Source organism: Aulonocara stuartgranti (genome assembly GCF_965226115.1).
Source record: "Aulonocara stuartgranti genome assembly, chromosome: 23".
NCBI classification, from domain to species: domain Eukaryota; kingdom Metazoa; phylum Chordata; class Actinopteri; order Cichliformes; family Cichlidae; genus Aulonocara; species Aulonocara stuartgranti.
The window spans coordinates 23,206,270-23,228,941 of NC_138958.1; the positions used below are offsets into that span (position 1 = coordinate 23,206,270).

General features: G+C 40.8%; 2 protein-coding genes across 2 annotated transcripts; one reads left to right on the forward strand and one right to left on the reverse strand.

Annotated features, from left to right (window-relative positions):
- On the forward strand, nucleotides 1–8,985 carry LOC309700973 (putative methyltransferase; the record flags this gene model as incomplete). The annotated part of the gene is made up of 7 exons (XM_082524909.1): nucleotides 1–91; nucleotides 6,322–6,454; nucleotides 6,573–6,733; nucleotides 7,704–7,917; nucleotides 8,046–8,149; nucleotides 8,233–8,370; nucleotides 8,898–8,985. The coding sequence occupies exons 1-7, from the start codon at nucleotides 54–56 to the stop codon at nucleotides 8,983–8,985; spliced, it is 876 nt and encodes a 291-aa protein (XP_082381035.1). The 5' UTR covers nucleotides 1–53.
- A 1,080-nt stretch (nucleotides 8,986–10,065) lies between these two features.
- LOC309700977 (receptor activity-modifying protein 1-like) lies at nucleotides 10,066–20,903 on the reverse strand. The gene is made up of 3 exons (XM_082524919.1): nucleotides 20,569–20,903; nucleotides 18,267–18,405; nucleotides 10,066–12,840 (listed from the first exon to the last, which is right to left on the reverse strand). The coding sequence occupies exons 1-3, from the start codon at nucleotides 20,621–20,623 to the stop codon at nucleotides 12,585–12,587; spliced, it is 450 nt and encodes a 149-aa protein (XP_082381045.1). The 5' UTR covers nucleotides 20,624–20,903; the 3' UTR covers nucleotides 10,066–12,584.
- Between the last annotated feature and the right edge of the window lie 1,769 nt (nucleotides 20,904–22,672).

A 22,672-nucleotide genomic window follows, 5' to 3' on the forward strand; every position in this document is an offset into this window, starting at 1 on the left:
GCACAAACTATAACCGAAATCTAGCATCTGTGGAAAGAACTGGAACATCAAATATGAGCCTGGACCTGATCGGCCTCATCCAACATCTGCGGTAGGAAATCCCTGCAGCCACATTCCAAAACACTGCAGCGAGCTTAGCCATTAAAAAGGTTATGAACTGTAATAATTTTGATGTAAATCAAATTAGCTTTTTACGTTTATCCCCATTTTGCATCTGTTGGAGTACAGATGGAGCCTTTAATACGAGACATCTTCAGAAACTGGCTGTACATATCTCAGTCTTGGGGTGTCGTGTTGGAAAGATAACAGTTATTTCCGCAACTTTGAGTTTCTGATATTTTTAGATTCAACGAGAACATTACAAATAATAGATTAAGAATAATAGTGCATTAAACATTTAATACATGCATGTAAGTATGCATAAACATCCAGCCTGCATAGGCATGTCCCCTGCTGCTGAGCGCAAAGGCTCCCTGAAGATCATTGATCCGTGTCAGTGACCACAGTGATCTCTGCCTTCTCCCTGATTGCCATTCTACTGCTAATTAAACAGTCCTGCTTAACGAGTTCACGTTGATAACGAGGTTGGAGGGAAAGGTCACCCTGTCACGCTCACTTCAGCTGGACACCGTCAATAAAAAACCCTACACAGAGGTAATCATCCAAAAGTTAAAGAAAGGCAAGAGACTAAGAAACAGAATGTGGTGGTGCAGACTTACGTCGGCCATCAGAATTTGATTGGCTTGAAATATCACTTATTGATGTGAGGGAGAATACTGTTCAGCAAATACATATTTTATCTCTTTTAGCCATACGGTTACTAGTTTTCTGTGCTTCCTTTCATTATTTTAATTCTGTGCCTTTGAATGTTAATCCTTTGAAAGAGTATTTAGACCATCACAGAACACTAAAACTCTGCAGTGAAGCTCAGACTAATGAAATTCATTTTGCGCATTAGCAGCACTTTGTGATGTAATATAATGGCGACTATGTATGTTTCTTTTCCCATTATCTATAAATTTACATAACGCATAACTGTTTTGTTTTTAATCTACTTGAATCAAAAAGATTCTTAACACTGCACATGATTTAATTAATAAGTTTGTCTTTTTTTTCTTTTATTATTTTATTTGATGGTCACACATCTGTATGTTCTCGGAAACTTAAATCAGCCAGCAAGGTTGCTCTTATATATTTAAGGTTTTTATATATGTAAGGGTTCATTTTATCTTGGAATAAATTAAGATAATCTGACAGTAAATGGCAGAATCACAGACACGTCCTGTAGACGTTTTCTTTGTGTATCTCACAAGCTAATCTTCACTGTGGTCCCTCTTTCAACCTCTTTCAACAAGACTAAAGTGCTTTTGCTGTGTTTTTCAAGCGAGCCTATGAACGTCCATTGAGAAGCCTGGAGCCAAGCACACACTCACACGACCTATATCTACTATCTGGCCTGCGCATCATTTATCTTACAGCGGCAGAATCAGGATAGATTGGTTCAATTAGACTGGCCTTTAATGTAATCTGTTTAATCCATTTCTATCATCAAAGCCAATACCTACCGCTCTCCTCTGAGAGTGGGATTAGCTGTACGAGTGCATCTCGGAGCCAGCGTCTCAGCTATAAAAATGGAGCCTCTGAGTCAACCAGATCTCCTCAATACTTGCGATATTTGTTTTCTTTACAAGTGGCTGTTAAGAAAACAGAGTGTCTCAGTGAAGTTTTAATGGGTGAAGATTTAAGATCCTCATATCCTACCAGAGATTGCAAGCGCTGTTTGGCACAATGCCTGGTGGCCCAGTAAAAAGACAAGGAAAGACTTGGCTTCCGTTTTATTCTCTTCAGTTGATTTCATGCCTTTAATTGGGAAAAACCAGTAGCCTACAGAGCTGCCCCAAACATTCATTAAATCTGAGAAAGTTTGTGTGTAAATTCAACCTCAAAAGCTAGTGTACCTCCAAATTAGTCTTATGCCAAACACATTTTAAAATTAGATAGATACAAACTGTAGGCATTATGTAAACTTACATATTATTCCACTGTAAAAACATGCTCTTTCCATGTGAGCTAATATTTTTCAGAATGATTTAGAATTATAAGCTAACCTAACTCACCGTGACAACCAAATGAGTCATTTTGGACACAAAGCTTCAGTTTAAGGTGTGAATTTGTAAAATTTAACCTAAATTGATATCAATAAGGTTTATTTCACAGGATATTTTAGTTTTGAACAATATTCACGCTAATCGAGCTAAATGTGAAACAGGCTAATATCTATACAATTCAAGCTAAATTGTTAATTTTCATTCAAGTTTTTACATGATAAGAGTTAACAAGATATGAATTTAAATTTCAGTTTAAATTTCTGGTGTTTTTACTGGTTTTACAATTCACAAATGATTCAGATTATTTCATTACAGATCATAATAATAAAATAGTGGTCTATAGTCTAATAGTATAGTTACAGTGGTTTTCATGTCAAGATGTGTGTAGGGGGTTCCAAACATTGCTTTCTATAGGGTCAAAATGATTCTATTGGGAGTTCTAGTATTAGCTAATAATAAGTTGTGTTGTGATGCAATTTTGTTTATTCCACATTTAACAACATACACTATATCAGACCTTCCCAAAGTGTGGGGCCCGCCACCTAGGGGCGCAGAGCCATGCCAGGGGGGGCGCGGGATGAAAAAGGGGGAAAAAAACAAAACGCTTGGACACTGCTAGCACGGGCGCCTACAGAAACACAAAGCAGGAGATGAAGCATCGCTGAATATGTTTCCAAGCCAACTTCATTCTAAGCCAAAGACTAGAAAATATGGTGAAGCAAATCTTCCCTTTGGCTTCACCTGCACAAGTGCCGAGGTAGGCCTGCAGAATTGGTTTTCCCTTCGTCGGGAGCAGCGCTGGGCTGTTTAAATCACGGGCAAACAGTATCCCACATTCTTGATTTTTAGTTCACAAACACTTCTTGTAATGACTTACTACTCCTGACATTTTGGAGATATACATACTATACTATACTTTATACAGTAAAGTTACAGTGAGATACAAATAACATCAGACTGATCCTGCCACGATTTGTTCCCCCTGTCTAAATCACGGACAAACAGTATCCCACAGCTGTTTATGTTTACCTATTTTGCACAGAGAGACATTTTTTGAAAAATGTATTGATACCAATGTTGAATATTATTACACAGGGGAAAAAAAAAACACACGTAAAATAATCACACCGTGACGCCTCTGCCTTTCTAAATGGAGGGACAGTAACTGCGTGTGTATATGTAAGCGTGTAAAACCTGCAGATAGTCAGATTAACAGTATTTTGTCTCTATCTGCAATTCATCTCATGTAAACAATAACTTGGCGCACAGCGTGACGTGAAAAAAGGCACATACCTTTGACTTTGCATGACGAACTCTGTATTCCTCGTCCACACGTAAACGCAAAAAAGGAGTTTTAAAAAATCTCCGTTTTCGGTGATTCGAAACGCGTGGACGAAACAGCTGCGTGTTCAAAAATACCCGTGTAGGTGTGGACGTAGCGTAAAAGAGTTAGTAGTTTATTTTCTTACTACCTGTAATTTATTGCAGATTACTTGTATTTGCTTAATTGTTTACTAAATGTTTGAGGTGTGAAATAAACCGCAATGGAGCAAAACATGGGTGTGTGTGGTTGGAGGATGTGTTCGTGCGTGTGCACGCTGGGGGGCGCGAACATTTTTTTTGTAAAACAAGGGCGGCCCAGCAAAAAAAGTTTGGGAACCGCTGCACTATATGATGAACAAAACCATTTTAGCAAAAGTCATGAAATATCAGATTGAGGATTTTTAAGGGTTTTTAGACGATTAATAATTACTCTCATGCCAATTTTAGTGTTAAACAATAGCTAGCTATATGGGATTTTATGATTATTTAGGTTAAAACTGCCATAAAAGAATATATAAGCTTAAATAGTATTTCTTTTTTAATGCAGACACAGGTTTCAGAATGATTAGAAAATACACAATTAGGCTAACCTAACTGATTATGCTAACACAACCGGTTCAGTATTTTGGTTCAAAAAGAGGTCACAAACCTTACAATCAACTTTCTTCTTTTGTGAAATGTAACTTGGGTTATGAGTTAACAGATGCCAATTTTATGGGCCATAAACCATCTTAAATTTAAACAACTTAAGCTAAATGGGAAGCAAGCTAACAGGCTAAAATTAGGTATATGCGCAATAAAGTTCTGCAATAAATATGCAATACATTTGGTAGATATTAGTTAGTATTTAGTAGCAACTCAATTTGAAATAAGGGCTATTTTTTCTGGTGAACCCTTTCTTAGTTTAGTTGAATGGAAATCCCCTCTTATTAAGACTTGTGCTAATAGCCAGGCTAAATTTAATCTCCAAATGGCTTCAATACTACACTCTCAGAGACTGTTTTCATTTGGGGGTTTCCATGATGCTTCCTTTATAATAGTGTGCTGAAGGAATCATGGGTCTGTGAAAATACTTCAAAAGCCATGACAAAAATTTCCCGCCCTCAAAAATATCACGGCTTTCAGACTGTTTTCTAAATTCATGGATTCCATCCAACAGCTGCAATCTGCTTCTACCTGCTGAGATTTCCACAGGGAAGTGGGATTTTATACTCAATCCCCATCTATCCATTCCCCTACCCTGCGTGTTTCTGTACTCACGCTGTCTGAAGAAAGAGGAAATGAGTGTGTGGGTATTTACAACTGCACATACATCTATTTTTTGGTTTGAATGCATTTTTATGATTTATACTGTACATACTCATCAGCCCTTATCGCCTTGCCCATAATTCCTGCCTTTTAAAACAGATACAAATTTAGGAATTCTACACTATATAATGTGCAAAAAATATAATTTTTCTTTTTCATTTCACCTGCTTTCATGGGGGGGGAAGCCACGTTTAAATAAAGTATCTGTAATAAATTCTCCTCCTGCTGTGGATTACCTGTGTGATTGCTTTTCAGTTGAAATTCCCCATGCAGCATTAGCAACACTGCTTGTCACAGTCGATGGAAGCGCTCCCATAGCTCTTTTTTACTGTGTCGGGACTGCCTGCAGATATTAAAGCAATATGTGAGGCTGTTTGTCTGACTCCACTGGCTTTGTGTTTTAATGACTCCTGTGTGTGCGTGTGTGTGTTTTTGTGGGGACACTGTAATAAGACATGGTGATAAAGACTTGGTGCAACACTGGTTTGAGCAGAAACACGTACATGGATGGCAACTTTGTGTTGCCATCACACACACACACACACACGCACACACACACACACACACACACACACACAGAGAGAGAGAGAGAGAGAGAGAGAGAGAGAGCAGTGACCAGTTTAAATTGAATATAGCTGACAGGTTTGATCAGAGTTGATTGATTTGCAGGGCTGCACGCAGCCTCATGGTGAGGGTAAGAGTTGGACACCTTACCGGAACCTCCTCCTCCGTCTCCTCTTTACTCCAACCCCTGCCATCTCTTTTTTTTTTTAACACAACCCTTATTGCAAACCATATCTGACAATAGATATTGAACAGGGAAGCAGGAAGGATCAATGTTTGTTGATTGGTAAGAAAATACAAGGCTGAGGCTGTTTGAAGAGCCTCCAACTTAAATTACTTCAGGATGTTCTTGGAACCAAAGTGTGAGGTTGAACAGATTATATGGAGTCGATCTGCAGGAGCAGATACATTTTTGAGTATAAAATATATAATAAGAGTTTTTATCAAACTTTAATTTTCTCCAGATAGTCATAATATCAATGTACAACTCTGTGTAAGAATAAACAAGGAGATGACTTCTTTCAAGTTCAACTGATGAAAAATTTGTTTTTAAATTATTTTCAGCAGCTGTCTGCTTCTTCAGCACACAGCATCATATCTATGTGAGCATTTACTGCCATCTGCTGATTGTTGCCTAAAGGTGCAGACGTATGAATGCACAGCACTGAATCTGTAGGAGAAGTAATAATAATAAAAATGCTTTTCCATTCTTGACCAAAACTATAAGACAAATGCTATGTTTGAATATAAAGTCCTGAATATTTTTTGTAATATGCGTGTAAAGTTAAGCTTATTGTTGCCTGTGTAATGCATGTCATTCCCATCGTCATGTGCCACCTAGTTGATCATTAACTGCGACGCTACATTTTAAAAGAATTGATCCCATGCATAGTTTAATTGCGAGCCGTAGCACATGGTGCACAGTTCACAGCTCTGGCAGTTAATCTTCAACTCGGTGGTTAAATAAAGACGAGCTCAAAGTACCGAGTCATAGTATTCAGTCACATATTGCATACAGTCTGCAGGCACACTGCTGGAGCAACATGGCTGTGCGGCTCTTTGAGGGGAAAGATCATGCAGCGGCTTACCTGCAGTACAGAGTGGCACCCCAGGAGCTGGTCAGCACAGTTATGAACTTTATGGAGAAAAGGGTATGTGTTTATGCTTATGTGCTTGATAGCATTTGAACAAATCCTGTGTCTCTATCTATTAATGTTCTATTACATTCAGGCAGTTAAATGTACTCTAAAATCACAGCATTTCTCTTAGACACCAAAACCATTCAACCTTGCACTGGATGTAGGCTGTGGATCGGGGCAAGGGACGACCCTTTTGGCTCCATACTTCACCAAAGTGGTTGGAACAGACGTCAGCCCCGTCCAGATAGAGACAGCGCAAGCCAATAAGAACCCTCCAAATGTCTCATACAGGTGAAGGGGAACAAAATGTGGTGGATGTGAAATAAAGGCTGTGATTTAGATAAACCAATGTGTCAAAGGTTCTGTGCTTTCTTCAGCATCTTCATTATGTAATTATTTCGTTTTTTGGGGCAGTTCTTTAAGTAAAGGCTACATTACGTCAATCATTCCTTGATTGTTGTAGATGAAGATAGCTTTAGATAAACATGGTTGTAAGTTCTTTGCAAAGAGCTTACCACTTTGGGTAGCATTCTCAAACAAAACCATCATAGAAGATCAAATTCTAGTGTTACAGGGGTCACCGGTGGCCTCATATTATCCATGGGACGTGGCCTTGATCAGAAGCACTTGGACCCGCAATCAGTACCAGGCAAAGTGGTCTTCTATAAGTCCCACACCCACCTGTCAGACAGATATTGACACATATTGATGTTCTTAACTTCAGCAGGTTGTTTCATCCGATCTGAGGTTAGCATCATGAGAAGGTCTTAGGTTTGAATCCAGGCACGGGTCTTTTCTCCCCTTCACGGTCCAAAGACAAACATGGAGTGAGATTAGTTGATTATTCTAAATTGACCTTAGGTGGGAAAGTAAGCGTGAATGGCTCTTACTCTATGTGTTTGCCTAGCAAGAGATTAGTGACCTGTCCAGGGGGTGTTGAACCTGCAACACCTGGGATGGGCTCCACTCCCACTTTCTGACTTGGATGGGCTGCAAATGGATGAGTGGTTTTAAATTTTGAAAGAAAACTCCAGAGAAAAAAGTGGCGACATGTTTGCACTGCCCTTGGAGACTTGAGCCCTAAACTAAATTACCAGCATTGAATTATATTATTCCTCTACAAATGGAAGAGAATCCAAATAAGATCATCCACAAAAGCAAGAATATGCTTTGTTATTCAAAGCTTTTCCCTTATTCATCTCTCCCATCTATAATGGGCCCTATTTTTTCCTTGTCCTGACTCTGTTCACCTTAACATCAGGCAGTGTCCAGCAGAAGAGCTACCATTTACATCTGGAGAGGTGGACCTTTTGAGTGCCATGACAGCAGCTCATTGGTTTGATCACCAGCGGTTCCTCAAGGAGGCTGACAGGGTGCTGAAGCCTGGAGGCTGCCTGGCTCTCCTTAGCTACACCATGGACATGGAGCTTGAGTACGGAGACATCTCCAGCACTCTCAATGACATATGCAAAGAGGTTCATCCCAAATCTAAAAGCTCATGTGCAGAAATAGAGTACTGATGTAGGTTTTCAGCCACTATAAATGAATGCTTTCCCCAAAAAGCTTTAAAGTTTGTCTTTGCTTTCTTTCTTTGTCCCACCAGTTTTATGGTGCCCTGCTTCCATTCCGAGATCCCTACATTGGAAAATCCTCTAAGAAGATCTACCTAGACATGTTCAACTCCTGCTCTTACCCAGACAAAGAGTGGTGAGTTCTCAGAAGCTTTGCCAGAAGTCGACTTCAGTTACATTGACCAGAACATACTTATTTATGAGTCCAAATGTGTCCAGGAACGAGTGCCTGCAGACGAAAAGAACCCTGCCATTGAGTCAATATATTGGCATGGTGGAGACCTTCTCCAGCTACCAGAAACTGAAGAATAAGGACCCCGCCGAGGCCAAACATCTCTCTGACCATATCAGGAACAAGTGAGACATTGAACTTCACCAGTCTAGTCGTTAACTCCTGGCCTTGAACCCTCACCTCCCTTCACCTGGCGCTGACCGTTGATTCCTGTAATCTTCCCAGCTTAATTTATTTCTGATTATCAAACTGGCACAGTCTGGGGCATTAATCAGAAAAGCCAAACATTGCTTGACTAAGCTTAACTGTTGAAGGCTTTTACTGCTTTGATAATATAGCCCCCATTAATTCCCCCGCCAGTGACATGAGAGAATAGCTCAGCAAGCACAATATATGGAGGAGAATTGCTGAGCCATAACTTTTACATGGATATAAGTATGACATTGTATTTAATTACTGTTAAAGTTTGGGAAGATTTAAACAGTTTCACTTTGTTCTGTCTCTTTAAAGAGTTTCACCTGCATGTTTGCCTAATTTAATGAAGGATAGAGCCTCTGGAGGTTGCTGTTAATTTACAACTTCACATAATCTGTCATCCAATAGTTCCTCTAAATCATAATGAACCATTCTGTCTCTCTGTCTTTTATCCCAGGTTGATGTCTGCAATGAAGGTGTCCTCTCCTAAGACAGAAGTCATGATGATTATGCATTATTTCTACTGGCTGGCGTGCAAACCTTGATCACTCAGAATGCATGAATCCTGTTTAGGATTGCTTTCCAAGGTTTTTTAGCTCGTCACCACTTAAAACAAACAACTGCCTTGTTAGACCCTGATTTTTATTAAAGATTTTAACTCTAACAGAGTGCATTAGCAATTTTTTTTTGTGTTATTTTTTAATTGTTTAGACCTACTGATGAGCGCCGTGTTGTACAAGCCTCACAGCGCTTCCTTTTTTTTTTATCTCTTTCTGAAAATGCAAATCAGAATTTTCTATTAATATTAACTCGAATCTGAATGAAATGAAGCTGCTCTTCAGTTAATTTTAGACTACTATCAACTGCCTTATAGAAAATCTGAGAGTGAACACTAGATGGAGCCATTTTGTTGTAATGAAGTCCATGAAAATCTCGTGTGCAATCTTAAAATCTTAAGTTTGACAAGTATTGAGTGCACTTTTGTTTCTTTTTGTAATAAGTGAACTGCAGTAAAAAAAAAAGTTTCTTTAAGTGATGTGAAACCTCTGTGTACTGTAATGATATGAAATGTGAAGTTTATGAATATGTAAGTACCCCAGCCTCTATTTTCAAATTACAAGTTATTGAAGTATAAAATGATAGATAGATAGATAGATAGATAGATAGATAGATAGATAGATAGATAGATAGATAGATAGATAGATAGATAGATTAGTTGAAATATCCTTAGTATCCTTAGTGGTTTGGTTTAAAAAAAAATATTACAACTTGCCTAATGAGTCACTGACAGACATAGATGTCTACAATACTATGATGCACTATGAGTCAACTGTTCTCTAGACAGTTGACTCATAGTGTCAACTTATAATGAAAAAAGACAAAAACAATAATTAAAAACAAACTAAACATTCTCGAACACTGAAATGAGAAAATTCACTTTGGAAACTAAATGAAATTACACCAAATTAAAAAAAACAACAACCTCAAAAAAAAATAAAAACCATTTAGAAAATAGAAAACCATAACAACTCTGCACCACATGTTTTCAGTGACTGACCAGCTTATTTGTCTAATAAACTAGTTGTATCTGCTACTTTGTGGAAGTAGGAAGGGGAAGAGAATAATAACTTGTTAACAATAACTTTATTTGTAAAGCACTTTTCAAAACACAGAGTTAAAAAGTGCTGCATAGTTTGAAGCCACACATTGGACATACAGTGGGGCAAAAAAGTATTTAGTCAGCCACCGATTGTGCAAGTTCCCCCACCTAAAATGATGACAGAGGTCAGTAATTTGCACCAGAGGTACACTTCAACTGTGAGAGACAGAATGTGAAAAAAAAATCCATGAATCCACATGGTAGGATTTGTAAAGAATTTATTCGTAAATCAGGGTGGAAAATAAGTATTTGGTCAATAACAAAAATACAACTCAATACTCAAAATCTCACGATACATGGCCCCATTCATTCTGTCCTTAACACGGATCAGTCGTCCTGTCCCCTTGGCAGAAAAACAGCCCCATAGCATGATGTTTCCACCCCCATGCGTCACAGTAGGTATGGTGTTCTTGGGATGCAACTCAGTATTCTTCTTCCTCCAAACACGACGAGTTGAGTTTATACCAAAAAGTTCTACTTTGGTTTCATCTGACCACATGACATTCTCCCAATCCTCTGCTGTATCATCCATGTGCTCTCTGGCAAACTTCAGACGGGCCTGGACATGCACTGGCTTCAGCAGCGGAACACGTCTGGCACTGCGGGATTTGATTCCCTGCCGTTGTAGTGTGTTACTGATGGTGACCTTTGTTACTTTGGTCCCAGCTCTCTGCAGGTCATTCACCAGGTCCCCCCGTGTGGTTCTGGGATCTTTGCTCACCGTTCTCATGATCATTTTGACCCCACGGGATGAGATCTTGCGTGGAGCCCCAGATCGAGGGAGATTATCAGTGGACTTGTATGTCTTCCATTTTCTGATGATTGCTCCCACAGTTGATTTTTTCACACCAAGCTGCTTGCCTATTGTAGATTCACTCTTCCCAGTCTGGTGCAGGTCTACAATACTTTTCCTGGTGTCCTTCGAAAGCTCTTTGGTCTTGGCCATGGCGGAGTTTGGAGTCTGACTGTTTGAGGCTGTGGACAGGTGTCTTTTATACAGATGATGAGTTCAAACAGGTGCCATTCATACAGGTAACGAGTGGGGGACAGAAAAGCTTCTTACAGAAGACGTTACAGGTCTGTGAGAGCCAGAGATTTTCCTTGTTTGAGGTGACCAAATACTTATTTTCCACCCTGATTTACGAATAAATTCTTTACAAATCCTACCATGTGAATTCATGGATTTTTTTTTCACATTCTGTCTCTCACAGTTGAAGTGTACCTCTGGTGCAAATTACTGACCTCTGTCATCATTTTAGGTGGGGGAACTTGCACAATCGGTGGCTGACTAAATACTTTTTTGCCCCACTGTAAATATAAATATCCTCATTTTATTATATCGTTATTTTATAATTTTTGCAAACAGTGGCCAACACTGCGCTCACGTGACAGATATTAAAGAGTCTGGAGACGTTTTGTGTTACTGCAAAATCATCTGTGAAGACTAGAGGGCAGCAGTTGTAGACGTGTCAGGTGCTTCTGCTCCTACTCGCACAAAAAGTCATGCTAGCAGCAGTCACAAGAACACTAGCAAAAAGCAAAACTGTAGGGATACGGAGAGAGCAATGCCCTGAGGTCTTGTTGTTGCCTCTCTGGCGCAGTTTTTATCACTGATTTGCACCAAACGACAGGACAGATTGATGCCGTTTAGCTGACTTTAACTGTCTTTGTGTTACGATAACTAAGTGCCTGCTTCATTGTAAATGTTGCCTCAAAAATGATTAATAAATACACTGTGGAATTTATTCAAAGGTAAACAAATATAGAGGAACTATAAAACTGTAACATTGTTTATTTTGGCTGTTAAAATTATTTCATACAGTTTCCTCTCTTCATCCTACATTTGTTTTCTAATTCCCACTCTCCTTTTCATCTCTTCACCCTCCTCCGAATGGCTCCAATCACGTAAGTCTCTTCTACTGTCAGGTGTTATTTATGCAGATTGTTTGTAAGGGCCACGATGTCAGATGGTAATTAACATAAATGGCTTTAAAAGTCCACTGAATCCAATCTGACCCACTGGAAGGTTTTAGAAAATGTGAAGTAGAGGACACATTTTGAACTTTTAGCTGTATTGTCATAAGTTTTGCAGCTTTTCCTGTTGCTAAAAACTCGACCCACATTGCTGTTCATGCGACACCAAGGTAACTATGTAACTAATAAACAATTAAATAAATTCCTGTTTTTCCAATATCTGCTATAGAAATTTCTGTAAAAAGTGTTTTGTGTCCCTGACGTAGGCGTTTTCATAGAGGTGAACTTAGCCACCAGAAGTGACTGGACAGACAGTTTTAATACCAAATACAGAATTTATTTCTATTAACATCTTTCACAACATGCAATTGTTTCACTGCAGCTTCCAAATAGTCAATATGCTCAATATCAACACGGGAATATGAAAAGAAAATTAAAAGAGCATGCTTTATGCTTAAGAAATGTCTTCCGGAACGCTCTACAAGCCCAAACCTAACACTCTGACGGTCCCTATAGCATTCCCTGTGTGCGTTTGCTCCTCCACACCACTACAGCAGTCATGAGCAGGGTGACCAGTACAGGCACTGTGATAAATGGGGCGAGGATGCTAATCGGTGGGTCATGCAGGAGCCGACCAGTCAGAGCGCAGTCATGAAAGTAGATCTGATGAATCTCCATGAAGAAACGGTCGACTATCTGATTTGGCCAGAAGCAGTTTATCCTCAAGGCCACCTGGTATGTGCAGTTTGTGAGTCCCTCATAGATCCTGCAGAGGACAGCAGAGCACAGGCAGATTCATGCTGAACTTAGTATGTGTAATTAAAGAAAAGATGTTACTAAAGTTGATCCTTTGTCTGAATGTTTGGTGAAACATTTTAAAGTAATCAAGCTGAAAACCCAAATTGTTACAGAAATATCGGCTGGAATCTTGTGATGTCTTTGAAACGTCCTTTCAGAGAGGGAATAGAGCAGGGTATTCCTGTTGGTGGGGAGAAAAAAAGGCAAAAGAGTGTCTAGAATTACCAGTGGGCTTAACACTGCTAAATATAACTGCTAAGTAGTGAGGAGCAGAGGAAATGGAGATGCATACCAACAGGGTACTGCCCTTAGTACAGCATTGCACCATACCAGGAGAGATTCTGTTCCAGACGGCCACTGTGCCTAACTGTGTTTCTGAAAGTGAAGTGATCACAAAATCCAACCCTTTAACCCTCTGAGGTGTGAGCCTAAGCCTGCCGTACCGTACAGAAAGGCAAAAACGGGCAAAACTTGATCATCTTGTTTACGGTTAGTTAGGCTTAGGTTTGGGGTCAGCACCAACGACGACTTCGACAATGGCCATCCTGAGATGGTTTAATGAAGCAGCTGTGGCTCAGTAGGTACAGCAGGTGATCTCTTAACTGGAGGGTTGGTGGTTGGATCCCTAGCTGCTCCAACCTGTTTGTGAACTGTTGTTTTACTTCCTTAATTTGCCTTTTCTCCCCCTTTGTGACTGTCGTCCCTGGGTCACTGATTTCCCCTATATCTCGTTAGTTCCTTGTGTATTTATAGCGTTGCATTACCTTTGTCATTTATCAGTCCTTCTCCCTCATCACCAAAAGGTTTTCCTGTGCCTCAGCAGCTACGTTTACATGTACCTTGTATTACGATTCTAATAAGGTCCAGTGCTGAAACTTTCAGAGACAGAAGCACAAACGTTTTCATAAATAATAAACAACTCAGGGTTTAGTATCTCGCTCAAGGTTACTTGGACATGTAGGTTGGAAAAGCCAGGGACCATGACCCGCTCATGCCCCTTGCTGTGGAGCAGTTGTGGTTTAGAAGGTAGAGCGGGTCATCCACCAATTGAAAATTGGGTGATATGATCCCCAGATAATCGAAGTATCCTTGGGTGAGATACTAAACTCTGAGTTCCTTCCGATTCTTCTATCGAAGTGTAAGTGTGTGCATGACCAAAGGCATTTATGAATGCATGTGAGACTGGGAGAATGTGGCTTGCAGTAAAAATTGCTTTAAATGCTCAGTTAAAGAGGAAAGGCGTCATACGAGTACTAATCCATTTACCATCTGTGAAGTTTGTTTAAAAAAATAAACACAAAAAAAGTGAGAGAATTTAGAGCCACACGATGGCAACTACTGCGCTGAACAGGTGATGGATATCTGACAACAGGAAGATATGATCAGACTGGTGCCAGAAGTAAAATAGCCACTGAAGAAGATGAAAGCGCTTCATCACTTTATCAGGTCTCATGCTGTTACAATTCGGTGGCTGCGCATTGGAGCAAAGGAAATGAACGTCAAAATGCTAAACTTTCAGCTTCAAAACATCGGTCCATAAACCAGACGATGACAACTGTCTTATATTCAGTACACGACTGAAGTGGAGTCCACGTCATACCTAATTAAGGAAAGCTATAACAGGAGTAAAAAGACTGATTGTATTGAAATGAGCAATGGTACATATCTGGTCTTTGAATTCATGTTTTACTTGTCATTATTACTATACAGCCCGAATCCACAAATATTTTTTCAATACTCGTAATTTTCTCTGTACCGGCTGTTTTCCTGTGAGCCTGAACAGTGGCGTCAAACGTTGTTGCTAGGAGTTTGGTGATGCAACTGCCAGCCCCTCCAACTGCCTGTGCAAATTCTTTATGAGTTACAAGTGAGCACACACACACACACACACACACACACACACACAGAGCACCACCCCCAGTTATGTGCTGGACCAAGTGAGGACTGTGAACCAGGAGGGAAATCACACAGTTTTGACAGCAGCTTCTTCTTTGCGTCCCCCGGCTCCCTTCATCCTCCTGTCTGACTCACTCCCTGACTGTCAGGGTTTGGAAACAAAGCCACCAAGTACTGAGACGATATAATGGCCAACAAATACAGTAAAGCTTTCCCCTGGTGTTGGTGCATGAGAGAGTAAACAGATAAACAGATAGATAAACAAGTTTTTTGCCTCTAATGAGCTCAGAAATACCAGTCTGTCAGTGCACCTGCTAAGATATTAGTACTCACTTAGAGGTGAATGATATAAACACGAGGCCTTAATGTTGGCATATTAAAGACTTATATAGTCTGGGTGTGAATCCAGAACACTGCCATCAGCTGCTTCTTATAGCTGTTTAACTGCGAAATGACTGAGATATCAAAAATCCTCATGCACATGACAGCATGAGGACTTCAGCTTTTCTCACCATCATTCTTCTGTTACACTGATGCCAACCCACTTTACTCTCTTCCAAAGAGCCAGACTTTCTTGTGATATTTTTAAAGTGTTCTTGAGCAACAGTTCTCCAGGCTTTCTGAAGGTCTTTCAAAAGTTTTTCTTTGTACAATGGCTGCTTTTCACTCATTTCAGTCCAGTTCCTGGGAGCCATCCAATCACTGAGGATGTAAGAGTGGACAACAGAAGACGTAGCAGGCCTAAAAACTATTTATAGCACACAAACAATATTTAAAATTCATGCCCTTAAGAAGTGTCAGGTCTTTAAGAGATACATCTGTGCCTTCAGCTCATTTATCTACTGTTCACTGAAGCCTCATCAAAAATGGTCTAAGTGGAAGGGTGGCTTCAGTGACAACAGGTCTGATGGAGTGATGAATCCACATATGACACTCCAGCCAGTGGTGTTTGGGATCTTGTAAAAATTTTTGGAGTTATGAATGCACAAAAGTACCATCAGGTTTTTATACACCATGTAATATCATCTGGAAAGCATCTGACTGGCAACAGCTTCATTTTTCAGCATGACAATGATCCCAAACATACTGCCAATGCAGTAAAAGACCTGTATAAAAAAAATCACACACAACACACGTAGACATTGAGGGCTAGCAGGAGGGACCATGCGCTTACCTGCTGCTCTCTGGCAGGTAGCTCCATGCCCTCCTGGGTTTTAAATGCACCTTAGAACACACATGCATCAACACTACAATGAGCGGGTGGAGGGAGGTTTGGAGTCTTCTCTCACCCCCATTCTCTGCGGCCTGCTGGAGCGGGGGGGCTAGGAGGAGGAGTTGGCCGTCCGACTGCGGTCTGGAGTGTGGGGCCTCCCTGCTGCTGCGGAGTCGGGGCGGTCTGCCTCCCCCCACCGCAGGGAAAAGGGTAACACCACCTGGGTCTGGGTGCAGTTCCCCCTCCAGGGGCAAGGGTACCTAGACCCGGTTTGTAGAGTAAGCTTGGGGAGTGTGATCGTGTGTACAGCGTCTCTTTATGTCTGTCTCCACGTTGGTTGAGTGTGGAGTAAGTACATATGAGAGCATGAGGGTGGGAATGGATGTTTGTATATGTGTGTGCCTGTATGTCTGTGTCTATATGTCAGGTCGGGTATCAGGCGCCACCTCTCTGGGGACATCTTAGGCCCTCCAAGGTTTGGAGGCCTATCTCCCCCTACCACCACTTCCCCTGCCAGTGGCGGACTCCCTCAGACATCGGTGCGTTGGTGGTTCTTTGTGTCCGGGGATGGGCGTCCAGGTACACACCGGCTCACTCCTTGGCGGCCGCTTATCGGGGCCTGGAGCCTGGGGCTCGCTCGGGCCACTTCGGAGGTGGGGTGCCCTCGGCCTCTCGGCCTGGGGCTCGGTCACTCAGGCACGGCTGGCTGCCGGCGGAGCTCACGGGCGCGTCACTGCAACCCCCCCTGGCTTCTGCTCCGCGGCTGCTGAGTGAGCCCTCATCTGGGACTCTCCTCAGCTCTTTCTGGGACAGTGGCGCGGCTGCCCCTCTGTTGGTCTTCCTTGGTCTCTTGTGTTCTGGAGGGCTCTGGATGTCTGGAGTTTTGATCTCCTCCATACCTGCTTCATGCCCTGGAGGACGGGGCTGTGGCCCCCCCACACCCTCTAGCAGATCATTACATGAAGGAACCTTTTAAAAAAACAAGCGCGTCCATGCTCACAGGTGTACACACGGGTGATCACACCCACAAACTACACCCTTTTTGGCTCCTACCTCAAAGCACACTGTGTTCTGTTGATCTTATGTGCTGCACAATAATGTTTAACATTTAGTATTTACTGTCATATTCCCATATATCATTGTGATGTTGTTTATTCTATTACTCTTGTTCTCTTCTGCTTGTTTTCTTTTTTCTTTCTCAGCAGGTGATCCAGGTGATTGATATATGCATTTTTTCTTTCTTTTTTTTTTTCTTTTTTTTCTGCTCATTCTGTTGGTTCTTGTTTTTTGCCCTTCTCCCCCGTCCCTCTTCTCAGCTGTTTCTCTTTCCCTCTTTCTTTCTCCCCTTCTTTCCCCCAGTCAAGTCTGTCCCCCAGTCAAGTCTGTCCCATGTTCAGTAAGTGAAAATAAAATAAACAATAAAAGGTGAATCAAATGGACCATTACGGCAAGGCTGGGATGGTCAATTTGGTAAAGTAAATCCGTTGGGCATCTTTCTTTGCCTTTAGACAACAATTCTGATGGCAAAAGAGCCAAACGGGACAGGCAAAAAGAAAAAAAAAATCACACACAGTGGAACACGACTTCAATATCACTGAAGCAGTGTGGGGTCATGTTGACAGAGAACAGAACAAAAGGCAGAGACACGCAAAGAAGAGCTTTGAATGTTCTTCAAGAAGCCTGGAGAACTATTCCTGAAGACGACTTAAAGATATGACAAGAAAGCTGCCTAAGAGAGTTCAGACTGTGCTGAAGAATAAAGGTGGTCACACCAAATATTCACTTTCAAGCCCATTAGCTTACATGTGCTTACATTAATGCTGTATTTACATGTGTGTTTGCACATTTCAATAAATCACTGCACCTATTTCCTACTTTCAAGGCAAACAATTTAAAAATATGAGGAGTGGCTCAAGGCTCAAGGAACTCTGCTGTATGTAACAGCAACGTAATTATTTATTGAATTTAGCATAAGACAGCAAGTCAAAAAATCTCATTAAACTGATCTCAAAGCCAGCCAAAATAAGATAACTGTTCAGTTGATATTGTTCTAATTGTGTACCTGGCAAACTAAGTTGCTCCACCCTGGCTACAGCCGCTGCTCCATCTGTAAGCTGCTTTGCAACACACAATATCTGCTGTTTACCAGGGTCTGTGTGGAGGTTGTGACTCTATAAATTGCAATTTTTTTTGACTTACAAGTACAGATTCATGCAGGAAAATTTGTGATTTTATGTCCCACCATGCGTTTCTTCCCTTTTGCATGTTCGAGTCAGTGAACTCACTCCATTGTGTCCTTCCAGCTGCACCATAAACCTCGATCCAGATTTTCCATGTTGAATGTGAAATTCGCCAAGCAGAGATCATTGATAAGAAACGTGTAGACTCCCCTGTTACAGCCAGACACTGATGCAAGGACTTGAGCTACAAAGTAGAAACAGAAGTAAGACAAAAGTATTTAAAAAAAATTAAAAAATATCTGTACAGAATATATATCTGTAGCAGCATATGTTTGTGCAGCAAACAAGGTCATGTCCTGGCAATGGTAATTCCTACTGGGCCATTTCTTCCCTATTAGACTGTTACTTTCACTAAGAAAAGATTTTAATTTGCAGGCAAAGTCCCAATCCCATTTGTTTACTTCAGAGATGCGTGTAAACAGCCTCTAAACGTGGAGGCAGACTGCGGCCATCCCGCAGGACTCGAGGCTGAATGTAGCACCACGGAGGAGTACAGTAGGAGAGGGAGGCTTAATCTGGTGTAAAACGCCTGCGTGGAAACAAACAGGTTGTTGTTACGATCGAGAAACATGGTGGATCTCCAGCCTGTTCGGGCCAGATAAGGGCCGACTGTGTGCCCATTATATTTGCGCTGTCCCTGCTGGCTCTCCCTGCACTCAAAGGAAGACTGAATGTGTTGACATGGGAGCTTCAAAAGAGATGCTACAAAAGAAGAATGTGAGAAACTGTTGTGGCAAAGCAAGATCTGAACGAACGCACAGTAATCTCCTGAAAAAGGAGTGAATATTAGCTTGTCTATCATCTACAGTCATGTTTCACCAGCCTCTGATGGCGACTGCCGCTTGGAGGATTCACAGTTGCCCCTCAACTTGGCTGTTAACCAGCATTGTATTTGGATTACAATTTCCAGGAAAATGGAGGCATAGTTTGACAAATGTTCTTCTGACTGAAGGTTTATGCTCTATTGACTTTCTGCCTTCAACCCTGTTAGGTTAGGAAACATGCATCAGTCCAATGGGAATCTTAAATTCTGTCAGCGTCTCTGAGACTCAACATTTATGGATTTTAAAAGCTGATTCTCATGAATATTAGATGATGGGATTTGAAATCATTTCCACAAATATTAATGATCCATGCTGACATTAACCCTTTAAAAAAGAGGCTGACCTAAAGCAACAGAAGACCCTACTGGGTGCCAGTCTTGTCAGTAAGAACAGGAAACTGAGGCTACAGTTTGTGTGGACTCAGAAAAATCAAACAATCGAAGACTGGAAAATGTTGCCTGGTCTGATGAGTGTCCATTTCTGCTCGGATTTTGATGTCAGCTGATGAAAGCATGGCGCCATCCTGCCTCGTATCAACAGTTAAGGTTGCTGCTGGTGGTGTTATTGTGTGGGGGATATTTTTGTATTTGACTGAAGAACCTTTAAGCACCACAACCTACTCACATATTGTTGGTGATGTTTAGTAATTACAAATTCCCAATTGAATTTAGATTAGACTACTTCTTCTCTATAGTTTTTTCAAGTTTCAGCTCATTTTTGTAGGTTTCAGTAATTGTTTTTTCCTGGTAAGTTTATATCTAAATTCCTATTTCAAGTGAAATTCAACAAAAGCACAGAGTTCCTTTTGTAAATTATGGTCCCAAATGAAACACATCTTTTTCCCGAAAGCAACTGCTGAACCCACAACCGCTACATCATTCTTTAATAGTATATGGTCTTTCCTTCTAGATGAATTTAACGAATTCCCAGTGTGTTTCTGGATCAATATTCCCAAAAGTTTTCCAAGAATTTCTTATTAGAGGTTCAAGCAATGTTGGAGACATAATCCAGTTTACTCTCTAACATGTCACATGAGTCATATGGTATCACGTTTGCCTTCATTTTCAAACATTGAAACAAAGTTATTGAAAATGTAAAACCATGAAATGCACTTCTTCACACAGCTGCTACTTATGTTTTTTTCTTTTTGACTGGTTACGTTCAATGACAATGGCCTGCTGAGCATGCAAGAAGGTAGATGAGGGCAAATGCTAGTGAAATGTAAGGTTGAGTGAATAATGGTGGGTTTTTCAGAATTTCTTCCAGAAACAAAGCACATAGAGCATAGTGAACTTTTAACAAACAGATCAAGTCTATTCATAGACATTATCGAGAAACCCAAGAAAACAAAATCCCAACTTACCTCGTCCTTTTTTCTGCCATAAATCAACCAAGACTTGTTAATAATTTCTAAATAGACTAACATTTCAAAGACCTGCTTTTTTTTTGTCAAAGAAAAACATAAACAAGGTTTAAGTTGAATCCACCTATAGCGACTCTCTGCCTGAGTACCATGGACTCACCTGCCATCAGCAGCACAAACCCTGCTTTCAGGAGCAAGGCGGTCTCCAGAGCCATGCTGAACACAAACCCCAAAAAGTTTCATGCGCTCTGCTCACTCCCCGGAGATCAGCGGCAAAGCCTCATTCTAACTCCAATAGCCAGAGCCAGTGAGTCGGGAACGTCACGGTGCCACCACGTTAGAAACAAATTAACCGCAGTTCACGCTGTGTTGTCAACAAGAAGGCGGCAACTGATTGTGTGTAAAAGCCCCCCTGACCTTTCTCTGTGGCACCCTCCTTTCCCCTCCTCGCTGCAGCCCTAATCATAGAAGCGCTGCTTGTCATCTGAGCCCCTTGTCCGGCTGCTTTCTGGGTGGAACTGCTCACAGGGGACAAAACAAAGTCAGATACCAAAATTAGTTCAGTGTACAGTGCATGCTTTATAGCAGCAATTTAGAGTCTGAAAAAAACACTGCTGTTTTAATCCCTCAGTATTTACGTTTTTGTTGAATAATCCAATTATAACCATTTAACATCTAGAATTTGGATGGTTTTTTTTTCATATATACATGACTCTCACAGCAGAGGCCAACTGTGAGGTAGCATGTCATCAGACTCATCACGACTCTTTAATTAAATGTCACATTTTCCCCATTTCTTATTTGTATTAGGATTAATGCATTAGTGTGAATACCCAGAGACATCCCCGGCGGTGGGCTCACACTGGGACCCCATTTCACAGCAGCAGCACACAAAGGCAGAATTCCCATTTTCATGTCACACTCGTATCGGCACAAATCTCATGCAGCTCGCAATGTCTATAATTGAATGTTTTATCTGAGGAATTTTGCACAGGAACAGATTGATTAGTATTCTCAGCGCTGCTCTGCATTGTGCTGCCACCCAGCGTGGCTGTCTCTGCCGATGGGTGTGTGAGAGAGTAATCCAGTGGCTCCGATGACTGTTTTCATGTGGCTGACTTTACAGAGTGTAGACTGACAGAGTGCAATCTGCATCTTCTTTAAGTTTGTAGGTATTGTGGAGCTAAAAAGCTTTTGTTCATTTTGGTGTTTGATAGTGAATTTGTTCATTTCCATGTCTGCAAACAGCAAATCTTAATCATGAAACAAAATGCTAATACTTAAAAGGTACTGTAAGTATTTTTGAGGTTATTTAATAACATTTATTACATATAACTTATGTAACATATAGCATATATTTAATAACACAGAAGATAAAGACATAAAAACCTGTGTGGGCAAAAAATTCCTTAAAACAAAACAAAGCAAAACAAAACACCAATTAAGTGTTGGCCTTTGTGAATAGAAAGATTATGACTCTTTTTTTTCCCCCTTAGTGTGTGCACAGATGTAATTATTCTCAAGTCAGCAGGCAGCTGGTCCAAAATAACAGAACCACAGTAACTGAATGCTCAGCTTATTGTCAGCAGATTAGACACATGACTCTATCGTCTCTGGACAGCTGACAATTACTGGCTAAACAATAATAACAGCTAGTTACAAGTTAAGGTAATTATTAGGCTTGGATGTCCTAAAAGTAGCACTTTCCTTCTAAAAAAAAACATGTGATTACATTTTCACATGACAGTTTTTTCAATTAGTCCAACAATGTTAGCTCTGCTTCAAAAAACTTTTCATCAATGCCAGCTAACAGCAGCTAACAGAGGCTAACAGCAACACACAGAGGCTAACAGCAGCTAACATAGGCTAACTGCTATTCTTGCTGTTAGAAAGGTTCAGCACATCCTCAACAACTCATTCAGTATCAGTGTCATCAGAAGTGAGCTTCACAGACCCATCAACTTGTATTGGACTCTTTACAGCCTCCTAAATATGCAGATGTGAACATCCAGATACTGTCCACATCTGTATATTTAGGCCGAGGTAAACAGCAGACTGACAGCTTACACTCATTACAGATCAACATTAACCATCCAACATGTTATTTATATGTATTTGATATTTATGTGTTAAGTTGATGAATATTGGACCATTTCATTATGCTGTATTGGAGTAGATTTGAAACTAGAAACAAAATCACCCGAGGAAAGAGTCGTCCCATCCTGATCATTAGGAAGACTACGGGTTTAATGCGTCTCCACATT

Excerpts from the sequence above, each read along its gene's own strand:
- LOC309700977 (XM_082524919.1), bottom strand. The coding sequence starts at position 20,623 with ATGGCTCTGGAGACCGCCTTGCTCCTGAAAGCAGGGTTTGTGCTGCTG. Across the intron at positions 18,406-20,568 it reads GTTTGTGCTGCTGATGGCAG|CTCAAGTCCTTGCATCAGTG; the intron begins GTGAGTCCATGG and ends TCTACTTTGTAG. Across the intron at positions 12,841-18,266 it reads AGCTGGAAGGACACAATGGA|GATCTATGAGGGACTCACAA; the intron begins GTGAGTTCACTG and ends TGTCCTCTGCAG.